The sequence below is a fragment of the Vipera ursinii genome, assembly GCF_947247035.1.
Source record: "Vipera ursinii genome assembly, chromosome: 1".
NCBI classification, from domain to species: Eukaryota; Metazoa; Chordata; class Lepidosauria; order Squamata; family Viperidae; genus Vipera; species Vipera ursinii.
Window position 1 is genome coordinate 333903247 of NC_139512.1, and position 23308 is coordinate 333926554.

Here is a 23308-nt window from a genome sequence, read left to right on the forward strand (position 1 = left end):
ACACAAAAAAACAGATTTAGATTTTAGATCAGAATAACAGAATTGGAAGGGACCTTAGAGTCTTCTAGTCCAAACCTCTGCTGAAGCAGGAAACTCTATACCATTTCAGACAAATGGTTGTCCAATTTCTTCTTAAAAACCTGCAGTAATGAAACACCCAAAACTCCTGGAGTTTGTTCCACTGATTATTTGTTCTCACAATCAGGAAATTTCTCAATTAATTTCAACCATTGCTTATTGTTCTGCCTTTATATGCTTTTAAGAATAAGTTGACACACACCCCCTTCTTTGTGACAGCCCCTCAGATATTGGAGGTGGAAGAATACAGCAATTCATAAAATGAAGAGCAGTGTGGGAAATGTTGCTCTTCCATTCACAAAACTATACTATAAGGCTTCTGACCAATTGATTGAAAATAGATTCAGAATAAGCAAAACAAAGTTTTTCACAGAAGTGAACTATTGCTTATATCTTCAGGCTGCTTGGTAGATTTTAAGAGGATTAGGTAATATTAGGTAATATTCTGATTGTTAATTATCATGGCTTATGCTGGTTCATGATTGTAATGAAGTTTGATTGCATGATTATGACTGAATATGTACCTCTACGTGCAGTAGCTATCTACATGAATTCCAACTGCTGTGAGAAACCACAGAGAGCTTTTGCCTTATACCTTGCTTGTTGGCTTGCTAGAGGATGTCATCATCATCATCACCATCATAATCACATCATCATTTTAGCCACTGTCTATCCACTGCAGGATGAAGGCCTCTTCCATTTTTCCAACCAATACAGTCCCAACCTTTCTTTTGCCAATTGGGACCGCGATACTTGCTGATGTCATCGATCCATCTTGTTTTAGGTCTCTTTCATGGATTTTTTTTTTATCAAAATGGGATCCATTCTATGACTGCCTTAGTCTACCTGCCATCTGTTCTTCTTGCTATGTGACCAGCTCATTTTCATTTCAATTCTTTTACTCTCTTGATGATATTGCATACTTTCATTTTTTCTCTAATCCATGTACAGGTCTTTCTATCTTGCCTTGTAATGCCAAGTATGGATCTTTCCATGGCTCTTTGCACCACTCATAGCTTTTGTATCATCATGAGGTTAGTGTCCATGTTTCACTGGCATATGTTAAAGAAGGTAGCACACACTGATCAATTTTTTTTTCCTCTTCAGGTATAGGGGCAGGTTGTTCTTGAAAATTATGCTTAGCTTGCCGAATGCCTGCCAACCAGTGGTGGGATTCAAATATGTGAACAACCGGTTCTCTGTATGGATGCCACTTCCATTCTGGGAAATCCATTCTGGGCCTGGGCAACAAAAAATTAGCTACCGGTTCTGCCAAAGTGGTGCGAACTGGCTGAATCCCACCACTGCTGCCAATCATATCTAACACACCATTGAATTTCCTTTATTGTATCACCTACAATTCAGATCCATTGGCCAAGGTATATATACTGGTCTACTATGTCTAGTTCTTCTCGAGATATAATTTTTTTTCTTTCTTTGGTGAATTTATGAAACATAACCTGGCTCTTTTTTAGATTGATTTTTAAGCCAAATGTTTCTCCTGCTTGTATGTCTTTGGATCTTGTGAGAAGAGAATTACATCATCTGGAAATCTTATGTGATTTAAATAGGTGCCATTGATTTTTATTCCATCTTTTGCCCAGTATAGTTTGTAAAATTCTTCTTCAAAGCAACTGAGAAAAGGATAGGTGATATTGTATCGCCTTGCTGTACACCTTGTTCTATGTCGACTTCCACTTTAAGATCATTATGGCATATTGTCACCACTTTTTCATATACTGATTGTAGTAAGTTTATGTAAGCAGTGTCTATGCCTTGGCTGAGCAATGCATTATTGCTTGCTAGGATACTGAGTCAAAAGCCTTTTCATAGTCAATGAAAGCTATACAGAGAGGCATGGTGTACTCGTTGTGCCTTTCAATGACTTGCTGAACAACCTGGATGTGATCTGTTGTGCTGTAGCCACTTTTGAACTCTGCCTGCTCCTTTGGTTGTGCATCATTTAATGTTCTCAATATTTTTTTTGCTATTATCTTGGTGAAAGCCTTGTAGATGACTGAAAGAAGGCTTATTGCACGATATTTCTTTAAATCATCTTGGGCCCCTTTCTTATGTATAAGAATCACTTCAGCATTTTTCCATGCATCGGGTATTTTTTCTTCTCAAAGACATCTCAAGTATAGTTTTACTAGTATCTTGTGTAAATTGTGACCACCAGCTTTCAGCATTTAAACCGTAACATAATCATTTCCTGAAGCTTTGCCATTTTTTATTGATCTTTTGGCACTTTAAACTTCCTCCAGTAGAATATCTGACATTTCCTCTTTTATGGGTATTGATACTGATCTTGATCTTTGTATAGCTCTGAATAAAATTTTCTGGTTATTTCTAACATTTCCAGTCTTGTTCTACACAGAGCCATCTTCACGTTTTAATGCAAAAACATTCTTTCTTGTATATATACAGGGAGTGCAGAATTATTAGGCAAGTTGTATTTTTGAGGATTAATTTTATTATTGAACAACAACCATGTTCTCAATGAACCCAAAAAACTCATTAATATCAAAGCTGAATATTTTTGGAAGTAGTTTTTAGTTTGTTTTTAGTTATAGCTATTTTAGGGGGATATCTGTGTGTGCAGGTGACTATTACTGTGCATAATTATTAGGCAACTTAACAAAAAACAAATATATACCCATTTCAATTATTTATTTTTACCAGTGAAACCAATATAACATCTCAACATTCACAAATATACATTTCTGACATTCAAAAACATAACAAAAACAAATCAGTGACCAATATAGCCACCTTTCTTTGCAAGGACACTCAAAAGCCTGCCATCCATGGATTCTGTCAGTGTTTTGATCTGTTCACCATCAACATTGCGTGCAGCAGCAACCACAGCCTCCCAGACACTGTTCAGAGAGGTGTACTGTTTTCCCTCCTTGTAAATCTCACATTTGATGATGGACCACAGGTTCTCAATGGGGTTCAGATCAGGTGAACAAGGAGGCCATGTCATTAGATTTCCTTCTTTTATACCCTTTCTTGCCAGCCACGCTGTGGAGTACTTGGACGCGTGTGATGGAGCATTGTCCTGCATGAAAATCATGTTTTTCTTGAAGGATGCAGACTTCTTCCTGTACCACTGCTTGAAGAAGGTGTCTTCCAGAAACTGGCAGTAGGACTGGGAGTTGAGCTTGACTCCATCCTCAACCCGAAAAGGCTCCACAATCTCATCTTTGATGATACCAGCCCAAACCAGTACTCCACCTCCACCTTGCTGGCGTCTGAGTCGGACTGGAGCTCTCTGCCCTTTACCAATCCAGCCACGGGCCCATCCATCTGGCCCATCAAGACTCACTCTCATTTCATCAGTCCATAAAACCTTAGAAAAATCAGTCTTGAGATATTTCTTGGCCCAGTCTTGACGTTTCAGCTTGTGTGTCTTGTTCAGTGGTGGTCGTCTTTCAGCCTTTCTTACCTTGGCCATGTCTCTGAGTATTGCACACCTTGTGCTTTTGGGCACTCCAGTGATGTTGCAGCTCTGAAATATGGCCAAACTGGTGGCAAGTGGCATCTTGGCAGCTGCACGCTTGACTTTTCTCAGTTCATGGGCAGTTATTTTGCGCCTTGGTTTCTCCACACGCTTCTTGCAACCCTGTTGACTATTTTGAATGAAACGCTTGATTGTTCGATGATCACGCTTCAGAAGCTTTGCAATTTTAAGAGTGCTGCATCCCTCTGCAAGATATCTCACTATTTTTGACTTTTCTGAGCCTGTCAAGTCCTTCTTTTGACCCATTTTGCCAAAGGAAAGGAAGTTGCCTAATAATTATGCACACCTGATACAGGGTGTTGATGTCATTAGACCACACCCCTTCTCATTACAGAGATGCACATCACCTAATATGCTTAATTGGTAGTAGGCTTTCAAGCCTATACAGCTTGGAATAAGACAACATGCATAAAGAGGATGATGTGGTCAAAATACTCATTTGCCTAATAATTCTGCACTCCCTGTATGCTTGCATTTTGCTTTATTAATCCCTTTGTTTTCTTCAATTGCCTTTTTCTCACAAGCTTCACATTAAACTGACGTGTTTCTTCTTGGATACATTTTCTTATGGTCTTGCAAAATTCAACATACTCGTTTATTAGTGAAAATTCCAAAATCTTATTGTAAAATTTTCAATATTCCAATTTTATCTGAACCCTATAACATTCTAAGATCAAATCTTATTTAGCCTTTTGCTGCTTATTTTAAGATTCTTTAAATTCTTAAGTCTATGATTAATATGTTCTTTTGTTCAAGACTGAAGGCTCATCCATTATTTTCAAACTTGACATTCCAAAGGTTTCTAATAACCTAGAAGTAGTTAATGAGCAATTACTGAAAGTGAGCGTAAAAGTAAGATTTCTAAACTAAATGTCCTTTCAAAGGCTGTGCTACAGTTGCCAACAAGATGGCTAATCTTGTTATCTCCTGGTCCTCAAACCTACAGAAAACCATTGTCCTATGTTCTCCTCATGAGGAGCAGCCATTCAGGGCACATGTGGGTGCTCTTCCATCCTTTTCTTATCCAGAGAGGTTCCAAGGAAGTGGTCTATTCACTGGTTCCTTGATCTTTGCCACATTCACTGGCTCAGCTTTTGAAGAGCTGTCTTCAGTTCTTACCAGAAGTCACATCTGCCCTGATCATCTAATCAGTTCCCTCATCCATCCTCAACTTTTTTTTTTAATCCCATTTATATCCCGCCCTTCTCCGAAGACTCAGGGCAGCTTAAAATCTAAGAAGCACAAATCAATGTGCTTAGCAATAGCCTTCATTCTATGTATATGCCTGCTTATTAGGGCTTTCGGGGGGGCCCAAGCAGCATTTTTACAAAGTCAGCTTATTGCCCCCAACAATCTGGGTCCTCGGAAGGATGGAAGGCTACCTACCTCGGAAGGATGGAAGGCTGAGTCAACCTTGAGCCTGGTGGGACTCGAACCTGCACTAAATGCAGGCAGCTGGTGTTACTTAAGGAGGGATTAGCCCACTGTTCCACTGCTACATCCCAGTTCATTAGATCTTTGTCTGAAAATCCCAATATTTTTTTACACTGATAATTTTGCTAAGCACGTCACATTCTTTCTCCCACTTAGAATTTCTTTATATCCCCAGCAGGAGAATACTCCCAAGTTTAGTATCCCTGGTGTAGACAACTTCCTATAATTGCTGCAGCACTATTTCCTTCCTTATATTTGATTTTCTCTCTAATTAGCTCTTTGCTCATCATTGGCATAATCTTAAATGCAACCTTTTATCAGCTCTTTGAACAACCACTTCATTGGCTGACTAAAAACAATGGTTATTTCTTGGATGAAAATATTTCTGGGTGAAAATACTTGATGTGTGTTAAATACTGAATACAGAGTTAAAATATTTTGGGATATTTCACGAAGTGAAATATTTCAGGAGTTCTGACCCATTGATTTGCATTTGTGGGCCAGGTGTAAACATCTCAACTGGTACATGAATATGATGCTGTATGCAAATGGCACATTCTCTCCAATGATTGACTTAACACAGGGTCATGCTTTTCAGATGAAATTGCCTTTGGAAAATTTTTAGAGAAGAGGGCATTTTTATTTTTTTTATTTTTTTATTTAAAAATTTTACAGTACATTTTAACTTTAACAATCCCCCCTCCCCCCACCCCTACCTAACCCTCCCTATCCCTCCCACCCATTCCCCCCTCCCCCCCCCCCCCGACTTCCCAGAGCTAAATACAGGATATAAAAACAAAGAACAATCATAAGCATCCATATGCTAACAACAATAAACTATTAATTCTATCACCCTCTAGCTCATATAAAATAATTACAAACAATATTAATATTACATATAAAAAGAAAAGGAAACAGAAAAGGAAACTTACTCAAATGCTAAATGAAATTTCTTAGTCCCATATTTGTTCTGAATATAATCAATCCACTTTTTCCACTCCATAATATAACGTTCTTGCGAATGATCTTTCAGGTAAGCCGAAATCTTTGCCATTTCCGCCAGGTCAGAAACTTTTAGAGTCCATTCTTCTATAGTCGGCAGTTCCTCCTTTTTCCAATATTGACCTATTAAGAGTCTTGCTGCTGTGATTAAGTTCAGCATCAACTTAAGTTTTGTCCGCAATTGTTTTTATTGGGCATAATTACAGAAGCTACTGTGGCGGACGTTAAGAGGGCATTTTTATTAAGCAGCCACACTGACAAGTGTGAGATGAAATTCTATGTATGTGGAGAAATGAAAGAGGGCTCCTGCCATTACTTGTACTATCATTCCTATCATTTCATTGCAGTCCTTGTATTGTTCAATTTCACAATACAGGAAGGTGCTGGTGACAGATTAACACTTTAGTGACAACAATAATGGAACCATTCAAAACTGCACAGGAGAAGGCAGTGGTAAGCTATTTCTGTCTTTTACTAGGAAAAAACATGTGGATGGGCAAAAAAAAAGCGATTATCAATACAATGCCAGACATGGCCCCTCAGATGGAAGAAGGAAAAACTGAGGATTTTTTGAATACTAATGGTGTTTATGATGTTATTAGATTAAAGCTGTCTGGACTTCTAGTTGTTGATAATACCAGAAAGAAAAGAAAATCTGAAGCTGCAAACACAGAATTATAGTGAAAACATGTAAAAAGCATGAACATGGGAAAGCTCAACATGATGAAACATGAAATAAATTGACTACCCATTGACATTTATTTTTATTTATTTATTTATTTTTGGGACTTATATGCCGCCCTATCTCCCGAAGGACTCAGGGCGGCTTACAACAATAAAAAACAATACAAAAATTAAAAAGAATTAAATAACAGCCCCAAAATAAATTAACTACAGTTAAAAATTAAAACATATTTAAAAACCCATCATCAATCCAGGTCAGCCTGATGGAAGAGAAAAGTTTTGAGGTCGCGGCGAAAGGACCGGAGGTCCGGGGCCATCCGAAGCTCAAGGGGAAGTTGGTTCCAGAGGGCTGGTGCTCCCACAGAGAAGGCCCTCCCCCTGGGGGTCACCAGCCGACATTGTCTGGCCCACGGCACCCTGAGGAGGCCCTCTCTGTGTGAGCGCACTGGGCGATGGGAAGTTGTCCCCGGTAGCAGACGGTCCTGCAAGTATCCCGGGCCTAAGCCATCCAGTGTACCAGCAAATTTTGAAATGGTTCAGAACTAGACACTTTCAGTAAGAACATCTTAATGTTTACTATTTAGTGCGCTCTCTCTCTCTCTCTCTCTCTCTCTCTCTCTCTCACACACACACACACACACACACACACACACTCCCAATCCAAAACCAGAAAAATAATGGCTTTGCTACCATAGCCAGGAAGAATATAGCAATCCAATGATTTCTTCATTCTCACTGCATTCTTCAAACAACCAAAACAATGCCTATATACATGGACACCACCAGACAGAGCACACAGAAATAAAACTGACTATATTATTTGTACTAAGGGGTGAAAGAGCCCAGTTATAACAAATCTGGCTAGGGGCTAATTGTAGAACAGACCACACACTGTCCAACCAAAGTGGAAAAACGAAGTCAATATGACATATAACGATCAATTTCAAGAAGAACATAAGGAACTGCTTTGAATCTAACCAATAGCGAACCAGAGGAGCTGCAGAGTGAAATCAAATAAGCAGTAAGGAACAAATGTGAAAAGAGACTGCCCAATATGAATAGAGCAAAACAAATTATGTGTTAGAACAATTTGGAAAATGTCCAAAAGACAAGAGAAACCAAAGCTAAGAAAGGCAGATATCTCAGGAAAGATCTTAAGAATTTCAGAGACCTCCTAAAAGAAAGAAGCAGTATTATGACAACATCTGTAAAGACACTGGAGATGGGAAAAAAATACAGAAAAGCAAATTAAAGCTTTTTGAAAGATCTCCAGACTCATAAGGGGGTTTGAACTTCAAATTAGCATGCTAAAGGAAATCAATGGACAAACAGTAGTAACTCATTCAAGGGAGATCAAAGATAAAAAGTGTATACGAAAATTCTGTGTTAATAGGGAGGTCAACATTCAAGATAACTTAGAACAGATGTCCCCCACCCCCCCGGTCTGTGGACCAGTACCGGACCGCGGCATGCCAGCAACCAAGCCAAACATACAAGGAAAGCCCCATCCACGAGATGCAGGCACACAACAAAACCACACCCCCTCTGATCTGCAGAAAAACCTCTCCACAGAACCGGTTCCGGTGCCCAAAAGGTTGGGGACCTCTGACTTAGAAGATATGCTGTGTGTACAAGAACCTCTGATACCGGAAGTTGAATTGGCACTTTGTGCTGGAGAAAACTTAGGAAAACACTAAGGGCAGCCAGAGAGACAAGCAAATGGATCATAGAACAAATCTGTCTAGAGTTCTCGGTGGTAGCATAAGTGATCTGGCTCAAGTTATAGTGTGTATTTTGCACATATTACACAAGGACTTGGAAACCCTGGACTCATAATGCTTATGAAAGTGGAAGGCAAGAGAAGAGAACAAGGAACAAGATGGATGAACTCCATTACAATGGTAATGGGTATCACATGCTTTGAAGCAAGTTGAAGATGGAGCTTAATGGGGGGGGGAAAGACATATCCATTATTTCTCAATTTTTAAGATATGCGGACTTCAACTCCCACAAATCCCCAGCCAGCATGCTGGCTGAAGAATGCTGGAAGTTGCAGTCCATGCATCTTAGAATTGCTGAGGTTAAAAAAAGCTGACTATGGGGTTAAGAGTTAATTGACAAAACTAATCATTTTTTAAAAATAATAATACATCAAACCAAGAGAATGAGTAACTCAGAATAATGATCCCTTGGGGATTCAACTGAAAATCCCACTGCTTGTAGCACTTCTTGGCTTCTAATCTCGAAAACCCAATTCTTCCCATGCCGGCACCAACCAAACCTTTTGGACTACCAATACCGTGACCCCTTACCATGGTACACAGAAGCCTCCCCTCGCCACAACACCACAGCAAAACATCCTGTGCATTATGAGAACAACGAGTTGGTGCAACAAGCGTTTCGGATGCGCCCCCCCCCTCCCTCCCGGATGTCCGCGGGGGCGTGTCCACCGGAAAAGGGACCGCCTCCTGCCGGTCGCCACCCTAATGCCTCGCTCATGCGCAAAGCGAGCATCGGCCGCCGCCTGCGAAGGGGCCGCTATTGTGCCGCCGCCGCCGCCGCCGCCTGCGTGTGCTTTGTCGCTTCATTCATGCCCCCTGCTGGTTCCGCCCACTCCTGGCTGCGCCGCGAAGGCTGAATGAACGCCAGAGGCGCCGCAGAGGCAGAGCGAGCGAACGAGCGCCGCGGAGCTGGAGTTTGGAGAGCGGGCCGGCGGCCGGCGGGGTCTGCTGAGCCATGTACGGTAAGAGAGGACGGGCGTCCGTTTTCTTTCGCTTTTCTTTTCCCTAGAACTGGCTGCTTGGTTTTCCCGGCTGGATCCGCTGGCAGGTTTCTTCCCTCCCCTTTTTAAAGCTCTTGCCATTGGAGCCGCGCAGGTCCGTTCCGTTCTCCCCAGCCCCCCCCCCCTTTCCCCGTTTCCTTCCCGGTCGGAGGCATTCAGACGCTCTCTTCTGCACGGTGTTTTCCGAGAGCCACTTGCTGCGGAGAACCTCCTCGTGCCTGGAGATTTCCCTTCCCCGCCTGACGCTTTCCTTGACGAGCTGTCTGTCTCCAGGGAGCCCGCGAGAGCGGGGTTCTCTCCCGGCTCTCCGTGCATCCGTGGAAGGGGGAGCGGGGTTAGGAGTTGTTTTTTCCCGGCAGCCGACTTTTCTCCTGGGGTTTACGGGCACGGGCTCGTTCGGGAAACGAGTCGAGTGATGTTTCGGGAGCCAAGTTCATCTTTGTTTCTAAATTGCAGCGGGCTGCTTTGGAAAATCGTCCCTTCCTATTTCTGAGAGCCGGCCAGACAAATAAGGGTACTTTCTTTCTTATTCCAGCAAAGGCCAAAAGGTCAGAGATGCGGTTGGAAACTGAACACTGTTTGGGAGGCTGGGGGGGGGGAAATAGCGTTTGCCTCTCCCCTTCTATGGTTTTTTAAAAAGTAAACATCGGTCTAAAACAGCGTTTTCCAACCTTAGGAACTTGAAGATGCGTGGACTTCAACTCCCAGAATTCCCCAGCCAGCTGGCTGGGGAATTCTGGGAGTTGAAGTCCACGCATCTTCAAGTTCCTAAGGTTGGGAAACGCTGGTCTAAAAGATATACGTGGGTGGAACGGCTTCTTAATTGAGATGTCATGTGTTGGACATTACTGTCTGGGGGAGCTGTCCTTTATGATAGCCCTCTCAGCATAAAGATCGCCACCTTGACAAAGTTCTCTGTCAGGAGGTGTTTTGGTTTGTTTTGCTAGCATGTAAGAGAACTCCCTCTTTCAGCCCTGACCATTAACTGTGGAGACAGCTTAGCCACTTCTGGAGAAAGAAATCCTGCGGGAGCAAGGTTAAAAACCCTTTCTCCTCCAAACTGCTTCCTTCCAAGGAAAGAACTACTGTCTGTTTTCTCTCTTTCTCATGCACACATCTAAATCAGAGCTCTCTGACACTTTGGGCCCAAACAGAATAGACAACAAACACACAGAGCTGAGGGGGGGGGGAGAAGATGCAGAGTTCCATCAAAGATTACAGCCTCCCTTTGTAGTCTTCATCCTGTCAACTTGCTTCATTGATAGCTAAGCAAACAGCTTGCAGTTTATATGGAATGACTATTGGAGATCTGCGGCAGAGGCAGTGTTTACTCTCCACCCCTCCATCCCACCTGTCCCTTCTACAAGCCATGTGTTATCTAATTCTCCTTGGATCGCTATAGTGCACTGGCTGCAGTTTTACTGGGCAATTGTAGTTGGTGTTTGCAGCTGTCACTGTGTTGGTACAAGGAGGAGAAGTGAACTCAGTACAAAGTTTGAGCACAGGAAAAGTTTGATAACTGCACTTTAGAAGATCCAAGTTGCAGGAGTCCATAGATAAAACACACTGTGAGGAAATGAAGTGGAATGTACCAACCACTGTCCCTCCCCCTGTGATCATACATTCCCTGCATCCTGAACATGCAAGAACTCGTAGCAGGCTCCAAGAATCAGTATAGATCAGGGGTGTCAAACTGCTGGCCCACGGGCCGGATGCATCATACCGAAAGCACGCCCACCCCATTGCCAGTAATAGCAAAAAAGATGTGATACATCACGACACGTCACGTGACATTGTGAGTTTGACACCCCTGGCATAGATGGAGCTGCTCCCTAGCAATGCCTATTCAGTGGCTGCCACTGTTAGATGTGCAGCATCAGGAGTGGGGTGAGTAGTGGAAGGGATTCATTAAGAAGAGTGCCATCTCCATCACCTCAGGCACCAGGCTTTGCTTGGCATGACAAGAACTTCAGTTTAATAGAGCCCAGTTTGAAGGAAGGGGACTCAGTTCGAGGAGTGAAGTATGTACTTTAAGCATCTTCAAAGCTTAACCATTTCCTTCAACCCACTCAGGGGGCTGTGTCCATTCCAGCACTGACTCTGAAGCCAGAAATCAACCCCTGGTTGTGCATCCATGGTGAAAACATATCTAGCTGGGTTCTGCTGAATGAAACTCTTAATGTTTCCTCCTTGCAAACACTGGTCCAGCAGAGTTGGCGAGTTTCAGTATTGCTCTAAAGTTTGTTTATAATTCTAGAAAGAAAGCCTTAATAGTATTTTGCAGCACAAACAGAACCCCTGTACATTTTAAAATTTAAGCAGTTTGTTTTCATGTGTTATAGATCACTAGCCACTTCGTTTATCTAATACAGTATACCCTACCACCCATGAAATCTTACGTGATAATAAATTGGCTAGTTTTCAAGATCTGCATGATTATATTGCTGTTTTTTCCACAGTAATTCATTTATAACTTTATATAGTTTGGATTTTGTGGTATGTTTTTATTTAGTGGCTCTTCAGCGACATGAATCAGCAGCTTTAGATAGCTATAAAAAGAAAAATTTCCCTGTCATTGCACAAAAAAATCTTGGCTACTATTTATCATACATTTCTGCATGATAAAAATATAAGGTGGCAAATCTTACCTCAAAAAATAGGGTTATTTTTTAAATATAACCCAAATCTGATTTTCAATCCAGTTTTATAAGGCAGTGCTTCCCAACTTTTCTGACACCAAGGAACGGTTTTGGAAGAAAAATTGTCTTCCACAGACCGGGGAGGAATGGTTTCATGTGCAACATAAATCCTGCGCATGCACAGATGAAGCTTTGCTCACCAGCCATTTGCATGGCCCATTTCCTAGCAGGCTGTGGTACCAGTTCATGGCCCAGGGATTGGGGACCCCTGTTATAAGGGATATGAGACAGAAATTCAGCTAAGACAATATGCTAAGATTAACATTTCAGCTTGAGCTTAATTTCATTAACAGAAAGACCCATATAGAAAAAAATAGTCTCTGAAATGTATGCCAGGATTCTCCAAAATCTGGTTTACCTTATAGATGAGCACTGTACAGATAGATTCTGCTTTCTCTAGAAAAGCTAGAATCATTGGGCACGTATTTATCAAATGCTCTTTGCTGTCCAGATGCCTACAGAACTCTTAGCTGTTCAGTAAAAGGTACAAATAAAAAAAATGTATATATGTTTTGTCTGTGACTTGGTGTCTTCTTTCTCTTTGGTTCTTTTCTGACAGTATTCTAAATTTGCATGCATTTTATCTCTTTTTAACCCTATTAAAAGCTCAATAACTTGGCAAGGGTCCCAAGAGACAAATCCTTACACTTATAGGGCTGTTCATGTCAAATAGATCACTAAATCCCTTCCTCTTCCATTAATGTTGATCCTTAATGTTCAACATGCGAGATTTAAAAATGTGACAAGAGATTATTAAATTTGTGTCCATCTGGTTTTTTTGCATCAGCGAGAGTAAAGGACATTTGTGTCATTTCCTGCTCTGGATGGGGTACTTTTCTTGCAGGGTTCCTGCCTGAATCAGGAACCCCCAAAAGAAGAACTGGTGAAGGAACATTGGGATCAAAAAGCATCCGGCTCCAAATTTTCAGAAGTGGTTTGCTGGTACCTGGTACCTTCATTCTTCACTCAGCTTTTCTTTCGGGAGTGAGTGGGTCTAATCAATTTGTATTGCGTCCATTGTCTTGGGCTTTCCTTAGCAAGATGGGAATTTGGTCTGGGTGTTTGTTTCTGAGTGATTCTTGAAGGACCACTGGTTAGTCCTTGCTCTTGTTTTCTTATTCTTCAGAACTAAATATTTACAATTATGAATTTTGGGTTGTGCTTCTTGCAGTAGGCAGTTTCACCTATTTGCTACACAGGAGTTTAAACAGTGAGGTTTCTGTGGCCATGATCAGATGGTAAAGTGGGAATTCTGATGTATTTCTAATTCTTAATGATCCTTTGCTGGTGATTCTCCTGAGGAGGTGAAGAAATGGCCGAGGGGAAACCATACAGACGTAGACATGCCCTGTTGCTCACTGTGCTGTGTTTGATAATAGAACTTTAATGTATGATTATCATGAAAACACACGATGCTAATTAATTTTTAGGGAGACAACTTCCTTTCCAGAGAAAGGGTTTTGTATACAACCCATGGAGAATCTTGTTTGAAAAGAGAAAGCCTTAGTATCCAAGAAAATAAAAAGGGCTAATTGGCACACATAGCTGTGGGTTTGTCCAATATCAAAAAGTTACATTTTACACGAGCTTGCACAGATGAAGAAAATCTTTTTATATCTTTTTTATCAATAGGGTCTCCAGCAGATGTTGAGAAAGCATCAAAATAGACACTTGCAGAAGGTGCAAGGAATAAATGCCTTTTTACTTGTCTTTGATTAATGTGGGTATTTATAGCATTTATGCTTATTTTTCTTCAGGAGTTCAAGGGGGTCTCAAATTTTCTCCTCCAAACAACAACAAATAGGTTGGAATAAGCAATCGTGACTGGCTATGAAGTTTATGATCAAGTTAAATTTGAACCTGGATTTTTCTGAGCCCTGTTCTGCACCTTAATATTGACACTACCCTTGTTCTTTATCTTTAATTGCATGTTTTTCAACGTTACCTTTAACAGGGACACTGCCTTATCCCTTTGCCTTGAGGCGACTGAGCTTTACAGTAAGAAAAGTACAGCTTTTGATGGATTGCTACTCATCTTGTAGAATTTTTCTCTGCTGCATCAAGACCTTTTTGCTTCCTTGTTGATATATTCTTGATTTACTAAGCATTGTATTGTTTACCCAGCTCAATTTACTAGCTGCTGACTTGATTCCTGGATATACAAATTGTTTAAAATAAATTTGGGAACTCTTATAAGAGCTGCATGTTCTTTGCAAAAGATTTTGCACTGAACACAAATACCATTCCCTGATCAGGCTTCCTAGGCCATTATATTATCTGGGAATGTGCCCTTTATTAATCCTCCCTTTAAAACTTTTGATAAAGGTCACATTATAGAGTAAGATGCATGGTAACCTTTTTATGCAAAAATCCTTGTGCATCATTTATGATTTCTCACTGAGGAACCCAGAGGGTCCCTAGAAGCAGCGTTTTCCAACCTTAGGAACTTGAAGATGCGTGGACTTCAACTCCCAGAATTCCCCAGCCAGCATAGCTGGCTGGGGAATTCTGGGAGTTGAAGTCCACGCATCTTCAAGTTCCTGAGGTTGGGAAACGCTGCCTAGAAGATAGCTTGAAGATACTGAGCTGGGTTGAGTGTCATTCTGTCTATTAATTAAAAGCAAGTTTGCACAGCTGAAAGCTGGCTGGTGTTCAGTTATAGATGACTTGGCAGAAGTGTCTGTCCAAGGAAAACAGCCCCGATGGAACATCTCAGTGAGTGCTGCGTCGTAAGATGGAGATGATTAGGAGTGCAGTTGGGACTATGATTTCTTCCCAGGCTCTCTTCTAGGTGGAAGGAGAGTAAGTGCTAGTTGTATCAGGTAGAGACCTTCATAGAAGAGGTGGACAATAAATTAAAGTTTTCTATAATTTGGCCCAAGCTGTATGGAGCAGGAGCTCTCTGAACATATAAAAAGGAGAAATTAGAAAATTCTGTTTTCTTGAAAATGTTGATGTAATCTTCAGGCATAAGTCTCTATGTCTAATGAGGCTAACCAGACTTGGATCAGAAGCAGCTACCTCTGTATTTAATTAACAAATATAATTACAATAGGCCATTAATTTAAGGAACATTTTTTTTACTTTTTGTTCACAATTTTCCTGTTTTGTTTTAATCCGTAACAGTGACATGAATGAAGAATGATTACCATGCATCCACCATTCTCACAGCTACATGAACTCCTATTTGTTAACACTTATTAAGATGGATATGAGAATGGAGGAACACTTTCTTAAGTGGTGGTGCATCTTTGCTGATTTTCTTGCTGCACTTGAAAACAATATAGACTAGTTATAAAATAGGAGGAAGAGAGAGTTGAAATAATGGTTTAAAGTCCAAAGATACAGTCATGGATATATAAAAGAGAAATATTTCTAGGCCCAAGCCTATATGATTGCCATAAAATGGAACAAGGTTATACATAGGCACAAACTGGGAACTTTGACATTTATCAAAGAAGGAGATAAGCACCTTTTATCAATGTATATGGGCAAATATCTCCTTTGCATACAGAAAGCTATATTGTTTCCCACTGACCTCAAATAAAATGAAAGATGGCTGCTTCAGAGGGAGACATTCAAAAATAAGGATATACTCTCTATATCCGTGGTGGCGAACCTATGGCATGGGTGCCACAGGTGGCACACATGCTGTTGCCCCAGTCCTAGGCCTTCAGCTGGGCTTTATAAAACCTTTTCGCTTTAGGCCTCCGCCACCGTGTGCAAAAAAAAAAAAGGTTCAATCAATCAATTTCAACTTCTCGCAGGGAAAAAAAGTTCTTGCAAAGTTGGAATTGATTGATTGAACTTTTTAGTCCCACCCAGTCTGCCATTACCACTGCAGCCCTGCCCACCCAGTTGGCCACACCCACCCAAAGGGCCACACCCACTTGGCACCCGAGGATACATAAGTGGGTTTTGGGTTCCAGTTCGGGCACTCCGTCTCTAAAAGGTTTGCCATCACTGCTCTATATGAACAGTATTTTAGTCATTGATTATCATGAGTGGTATTGACAGTTGGATTCTCAGATATTGCCTAATTGCAAAGCTGTCATCCAAGTTGTGGGTAAAATGTTTGATTTTGCTGCATTTTGGGGGCATTTTTCTCTTAAGGCTAATTGACTTCCCACATAAGGTACACGGATAAAACAAATGTGCTCTATTCCGTCCTGAATAATCTCCAGGTCGTTTTACTGGTTCATTAAATCTTGATATCACTTAGCTAGTTGCAGGTTGTTATTTTTATGTTTTGCTCTAAAAGAGCTACAAAAGTTATACCTCAAGCTTTCTGTGAAACTGACACCTAGAACTGTGCAATTCTATAACTTGTTCCAGGCATTCTCAAGGACTGGCTCATCCTATTATGTCTCTTGATCAACTAATTGCAATTATAGTATACAAAATGATGCTGATCTGGACAGACTGGAGATCGTGTCTAAGGTATTTGGGGGCCACGGAGCTTATTCTTAGTGCTTCTTCACATGCAGGAAAAATCCAACTAGCAAGGGAACAGTAAAGAGAGAGCATGAGTAATAGAGAACAGTTATGCAAATGTTTATCTGCTCTCCATAATTCACTGCCTCCCCCTCTTTGCAATAATTTGAAGGACAGCTTGTCTCATTATCTAACTAGTAACCTGCAGGTGGGTTGATGAGTGATTTTTCCAGACTTGGGAGGAGAAGGCTGAAGCTACTAGAATTTCTGAGCTTTCATAAGTTCAAAATTTACCTACTATATTAGCTAATATAGTAAACTATATTAGCTATTCAGAAATTGGCTACTGGGTGGGAGTGAGGAGGTAAAGCTAAGTTAGGGAGGCTGTTTCAGTAGCTGCTGTGGCAGAGAGGAGAATGGCCTAGCCAATTTTACTATCAAGGTTTCTGATATGTGGCTTTTATTTATTTGCTTGCTTGTTTTTCTTAGAGTTTAGAGATATTTTGCAGCCAATGAGAGTTCCAGAAGGGTAGCTGCCATGTTAAATCTGTCACAGAAACGTAATCTGTGGTTCCTGTGGCTTTCTGAAGATTTCTGGCTTCATAGAAGCATCCATTTTCATGATAAGAGGATGTAGAGGTTTTTTATAGTCTGCCTGACCAAACGGGACATGAAAGTTGATGCCATTCTAATACTTCTAACAATACACGGATACTGAGTGGCAGAAGAATGCAGGACTGATTAAAAATAAAAGTGGGGAGAGAAGAACATGACACTCTGCATTTATATTTTCAAGTCCAGTGTCACTCAGATATTGGGAATTGGGAATTCAGGGAAGTGTAATCTACATTTTGTCTGCAGCACTTGATTTTGGTTGGTATTCTGTGTATTGGTTTAGAAGTCAACCCACCATGTTGGTGTGTAGGCATGCATATTCTTCCTTGGCTTTTTTGAAATAAGTATTGTGCTGTATATGGTTTGTTTGGGTTGGATTTAACGTGTGCAAACCCAATCATTTTGGTTTGTAAAGCCACATTTCATGGATGAGCATATTATGTAAACACAGCCAATTGTGGTTTATTCAGCAAAACATAATGGAACACAGTCTTTTACATCTTCAGGTGAGCTAGATCAGTGACAGGCAATCTTTTGGAAGAACTTAATGGAAGAAGTAGTGGGAAAGGTATAACACTGGGGACCAACTTAGATTGGATTTTGTTGTCCTGCATTTTGAAAAGAGGATTTTGGTGTTTCTTGGATTATTAAAAACATGATAAATCTTCTTTTAGGGCTTATAGTACCATTATTTTCAGCCTCAAATGCTGAAAATAATTACAGTAGTTTTCTGCAAATCACAGAGCATAGGAAAGGGAACAGAAAAGGAACTTCGGAGTTGTCTATCACCTTGAGTTCATAGATTGCTTAGTTATTATTTTTTTGTGATCCCTTTTTGCTATTATGAATTTATAGTATGATCCCCTCTAATGTTTTATAGCATCTTCTAGCACCATCTACCCGAGAATCTTGTTCTCATTACTGTTATTTTGAGACAAAGAAAGTTGTAAGCAAGAGTGTCATAGCTTTGGGCTAGATTTTTCCTTTGCATCCCTGGGATCTTTCCACAGAACCAAATAATAGGTTGGATCAGACATATCCAGTTAGGTCCGTGGTGGCAAACCTATGGCACGGGTGCCACAGGTGGCACGCAGAGCCCTCTCTGTGGGCACGTGCGCCGTCACCCCAGTCCCAGGCCTTCAGCTGGGTTTTATAAAACCTTTTCACTTTAGGCCTCCACCGCCGTGTGCAAAAAAAAAAGGTTCAATCAATTTCAACTTCTTGCAGGGAAAAAATATCTTGCAAAGTTGAAATTGATTGACTGAACTTTTTAGTCCCACCCAGTTTTCCATTACCACCACAGCCACGCCCACCCAATGGGCCACGCCCACCCAGCACCCGACGATACATAAGTGGGTTTTGGGTTGCAGTTTGGGCACTCAGTCTCTAAAAGGTTTGCCATCACTGAGCTAGGTGGTAAAGGAAGAGACAAATTCAACATTATTAAAATAAAGAATTTATTTTTATTTTCTTCCATAAGCCTGTACAGAAATGCTGCATTAGTAGTGGGGTTCCCTTGCTGTTTTTCTCCCTTCCTGCACCGTGGTGTCAAAGCATGTCATTTTGGACCTGACCATATGTTGAACAACTGCTACCGATCAAAGAAGATTTATTTTAAACCAGATGGGCAAAGACTATGACCTAATAATAAACCAGATGGGCAAAGTATGACCTAACCTCCTTGTGTCCTTGTAGCAAACATAATGTAGTGCACAGTAAAGTTCTCAAATTTATTTACATATTGCTGCTTCCATTCCAAAGGTTGGTTAGTACCAAATCTAGTAGAATAGGCACAGGAAAAATAATAAGATAGGAGTATGGAAAATAAATTGCATCTTCTTTAGTAGAATGTGTAAAATGCAGGGTATGCTAATTTATTTTTCCCCTTGTGCCTGAAATAAAAAGGATAAAAAATTGACTGGGTTGTCTAGTGAATGGTATCTGGCAATACCTACCTTTCAAGTTCCTTTGCAACTTAAATGGCAATGGGCAGTAGAGAAGGAGGTTCCATGACCACAAATAAAATGGATGTTACTAGGAGTTTCAGATCCAATAACATTTTAAGGGTGTAAAGCTCGATGCCAGCACTTTGAATTTGCCAAAGAAACAAACTCCTTTCGGATATGCCAAAATGGATGATTAATTTATGACCTTCCAGAAGATTTGCAGACTAAATAATGGCCTCCAATCCATGGAAGGCAACTTTTGCCAGCTTGCTTGGCTATGTGATGATCTCAGGGGGAAAGAAAAATTATTAAACTCCCTCTGCCATAGAAGGAAATAGGAAATAGAAGAACAATTCTTAGAAGGAAACACCTGAATCACTGAAAGTGCTTCTTATGTATGTTGACTTGAAAACTGTTTAAAAGATAGAACCTACTTAGATCTTGAGTCAGCAAAACAGGAAGCAGTTCAAGCTCATCTCTGTAGTTATGATCCCCAAAAAGGTAAAATCTCAAGGCAGACTGGACTCTGGATGACTTCATGGAGAAGTCAGCTCAATCTTCTTGGCAGCAACATGGAAGTGATTTGTTATTGTTTACTTCCAAGATGTTATTTTTTTAAAAAAAAAGTTTCTGGTTTGTCCTATAGTACTGGAATTTCCTGATGTTTTCCCATCAAAATGCTCACAGGTCAGATCCTGCTTTTAGCTTTTTAAATCAACCAAAACTATAGAGATTCATAGCAAGATGTTTTATGCCAGATCACTTTACTGTCCATTTAGTTTAATGTTATTTGTTTCAGCTGGCAGCAGCTCTCCAAGGTCTCACTGAGAAGAGGGGTCTTTCTAATTCCTTGACATGTGCTTTTTTCTCGTTTTTTTTTTAAGGGATCGCCAAGAATGATGTTTTCATTTGTTTGTTTATCATTTTGGAGGACCACCCATCTCCCTCATGTTTCCTCATCTGCCTACCTGAGCACATGTGTATCTTCATACACACTAAAATACATTGACAATATGTGGATCAGGTCATTCTCAGACTCTTCCAGTCTAGTAAAATAACATCAGGATACTTAGATAACCCAAGGGGTTGTTTTTTTTTTATTTCTCTGCACTGATTCTTGTCTGGATCAATTGACTGTTACACTCCAAGGTTGATAAAAGTTCTCTGCAGGTTGAGTGCTCCTATTTAGCAACAGGACAGGGGAATAAAAGATGGAGGGAAAGCGAAATCTTGATCCATTTAAATTCTTCATCAACTTTGCTGTTCATTGTGCTGCCTAGCAAGATGAAGCCTTTATGTACTAACAGTAGTGCATTGGGGGCATTTTTTCAGGGATTACCATGAGAACCGTTGCCCCAACAGTCCTGTGTCACTCTCAGCTATGTTCAAGTTGGCAGTGGTTTTCTTATGGTCTTGTTCTTGAAGACAGTTGGAAAGAGAGCAAGGGAAAACCAACTGAATTTGGCTGCTGAAAAATGGCAATTGTTGAGCCTCTCATTTCAGAAAAGAACATTTTGTTCTCCAGTTTTTGTGTCCTAGTTCTCTAGACACAATTATTGTAATAATTGGTAAAAATGCTATACTTTCTAAATTGTCAGTTCCATTTTCTGTTTATCATATCTTGACAATTCCTTCTTGGCTGGAATCTTCTACGGATATTTTTTTTAAGAATTCAGTCCTGCCAATGAACCGTTTTTATGGCTTTAAAGGCAGTTGGCAAACTTTGTGGCTGAACCATACTCTCAACATTGCTTACCTCATATACGAAGTTTGGGGTGGGCAGTATAGACCCATAAATACCAGTATGCCTGTGACCACTCTCTCCATGCCTGTCAGATCCCTTGTCTGATTTCTCCTAATTTTTAAAGCAAGAGAAAAATGACCATGTTAGAAAACCAAGTGGAAATGCCATCTGCATGTACTGGAATATTACCAGATATCACATAAACTTGATAGGGTTGCCTTAAAAATAAAAATGTTATGTACCTGCAACTTGCTACCTTGTTTGAAAATAAGTCTACCTGGCCAGATGTAAAGGAGTATGGAGATGGCCTTGGAGAAGGAAGGAGGGAGCTGTTAAGGGGGAATTTACACAAGAGGTTACACAGTCTTGAGAAACAGGAAAAAAATAACTGCATGCACCTTGATTTTGTTTACACATAGTCCTCAACTTACAACCATTCAATTAATAAACTTTCAAAGTTATGAGAGTGCTGAAAAAAGTGACTTATCATTAGTCCTGACTCTTGTGACTCACAGCATCCCTGTGGTCATAATTTGTGTGTTTAGCAATTAGTATACCTTTAGATGGTTCCAGAATCCTGGGGTCATATGATCGCCATCTGCAGCCTTCTGAAGAGACTTCCAACAAGCCAAAAGTCATAAAATCAGGTGCAACTCACAACCACATCACTTAGCGATGGAAATTCTGGTCCCAATTGTGCTAAGTTGAGAACTGCCAGTTGTATAAGATGGGATGGAGAGAAACTTCACATGTTTTTAAAATTCTATGTTGTTCTACCTTACACAATTTACACAGTTTGGTCTTGTGGTTAAAGCATCAGGCTAGAAACCAGGAGACTGAGAATTCTAGTCCCACTTTAGGCATGAAAGCAGGCTTGGTGACTTTAGGCCAGTCACTCTGTCTCAGCCGGGGTTGTTCTTGGGGGAAATGGAAGGAGGAAAGGGAAGTGTGTATGTTCACTGCCTTGAGTTACTTATAAAGTAATAAAGATGAGATAAAAAAATCAGAAAATCCAATTGGCTGTGCCTTTTGTGGTCCCCATTTGGGAAAATGTTTGCCAATTTTCTCAAAACATGAAATTTGCTCTGTGAAAAAAAATTATTTGGAAAATATGCAACATTTTATTGGACTTCTACCCACATAAGCTTTGATCAGATTGGGTCTGTTTTATTACAGGTGCTTTTGTGCCTCTTCAATTAAATACAAGAATAAGTTTATAAAATGACACAATAATACATAATATCAAATATATACAGTATATACATAGAAAAAAAATCAGTAAATATATCAAATTTAAAAAGCTAACTGTAATAACTCTGCCATTTGTAGATAATGGGGTGAGGGAAAGGATTCAATTTCGCTTGCTTATCCAGGGATAATTCTTATTCACCACAAGCATGCAGTCATATGGTTTTTGTCAAGCAAGTTATTACTCAGTCTATCTGTACTGATAACAGCAATATTATTCATACCTGTCTTTCTGTGGTTCTTTTGAAAACCCTGCCTTTTACTGTCACTTCTGCTTTCATAACAGCTCATGCTTTATGGATTATTTTAATCACACATAATTTTTCTTCATCTGAAAGTATCTTTTGAATTCTTTAAATTAACCTTCTTTGTCATGATGCTATTGCCATATGTTAACAATTCATTTTTAAAAAAAACCCCAGACCTTTATTCAGATCTTTGTATTAGTCCAACTTACCTTAGTTTTACTTTTGCTATACTTCCCACCTTCAATTTTCAGAATAAAGGTTCACGTTTTTAAATAGAGCTTTCAAAATAACAGGAAGGGAAGGGTGTTTTCTGGTTTATCTTTTTCGCTCTAGATGAGTTGCTTCATGCAGGTAATGTTGAGATGAGTTACTGAAGTTGTTCAGCAGATATCCCTCTCTATAGTGATGGGATTCAGCCAGTTCGCACCAGTTCGGTAGAACTGATAGCTAATTTGTTGTTGCCCAGGCCCAGAATGGACTTCCAGAAGCGGCATCCACACAGAGAACCAGTTGTTCACATATTTGAATCCCACTACTGCCTCTCTATGATAAGATTATATTCAAAATAACACACATGGAAAGGTGACAGCTTCCATCCTATCCTGCACAGAAAAATGCATGATGTAAGATGGCCCCATCCTCTAATTCATGGCCAGGTTGTATAGATGGTAGCTAAAAGACTAAATTCCTACACTAGATTGTGTCACCCTTTAGATTGCTAAAGTGGTTCATATTTTGGCCATCTCTGTAGGATTTTGTTGCTGTAGAGCAGGGGTGTCAAACTGCCGGCCCGCGGGCTGGATGCATCATAATGAAAACGCGCCCACCTCATTGCCGGCAATGGCAAAAAAGTCACGATATGTCGCAACAC

The 23308-nt window shown here is 40.4% G+C and overlaps 1 protein-coding gene across 1 annotated transcript in view; it reads left to right on the forward strand.

The window, feature by feature from the left end:
* The first annotated feature begins 9201 nt into the window (after positions 1 to 9201).
* The window catches only part of EFR3B (EFR3 homolog B), a 117269-nt gene continuing 103162 nt past the window's right edge, over positions 9202 to 23308 (forward strand). The window contains exon 1 of the mRNA XM_083360863.1: positions 9202 to 9464. Within this exon, the coding sequence (XP_083216989.1) occupies positions 9458 to 9464 (7 nt within the window). The 5' untranslated portion in view covers positions 9202 to 9457. The remainder of the gene's footprint in view (positions 9465 to 23308) is intronic.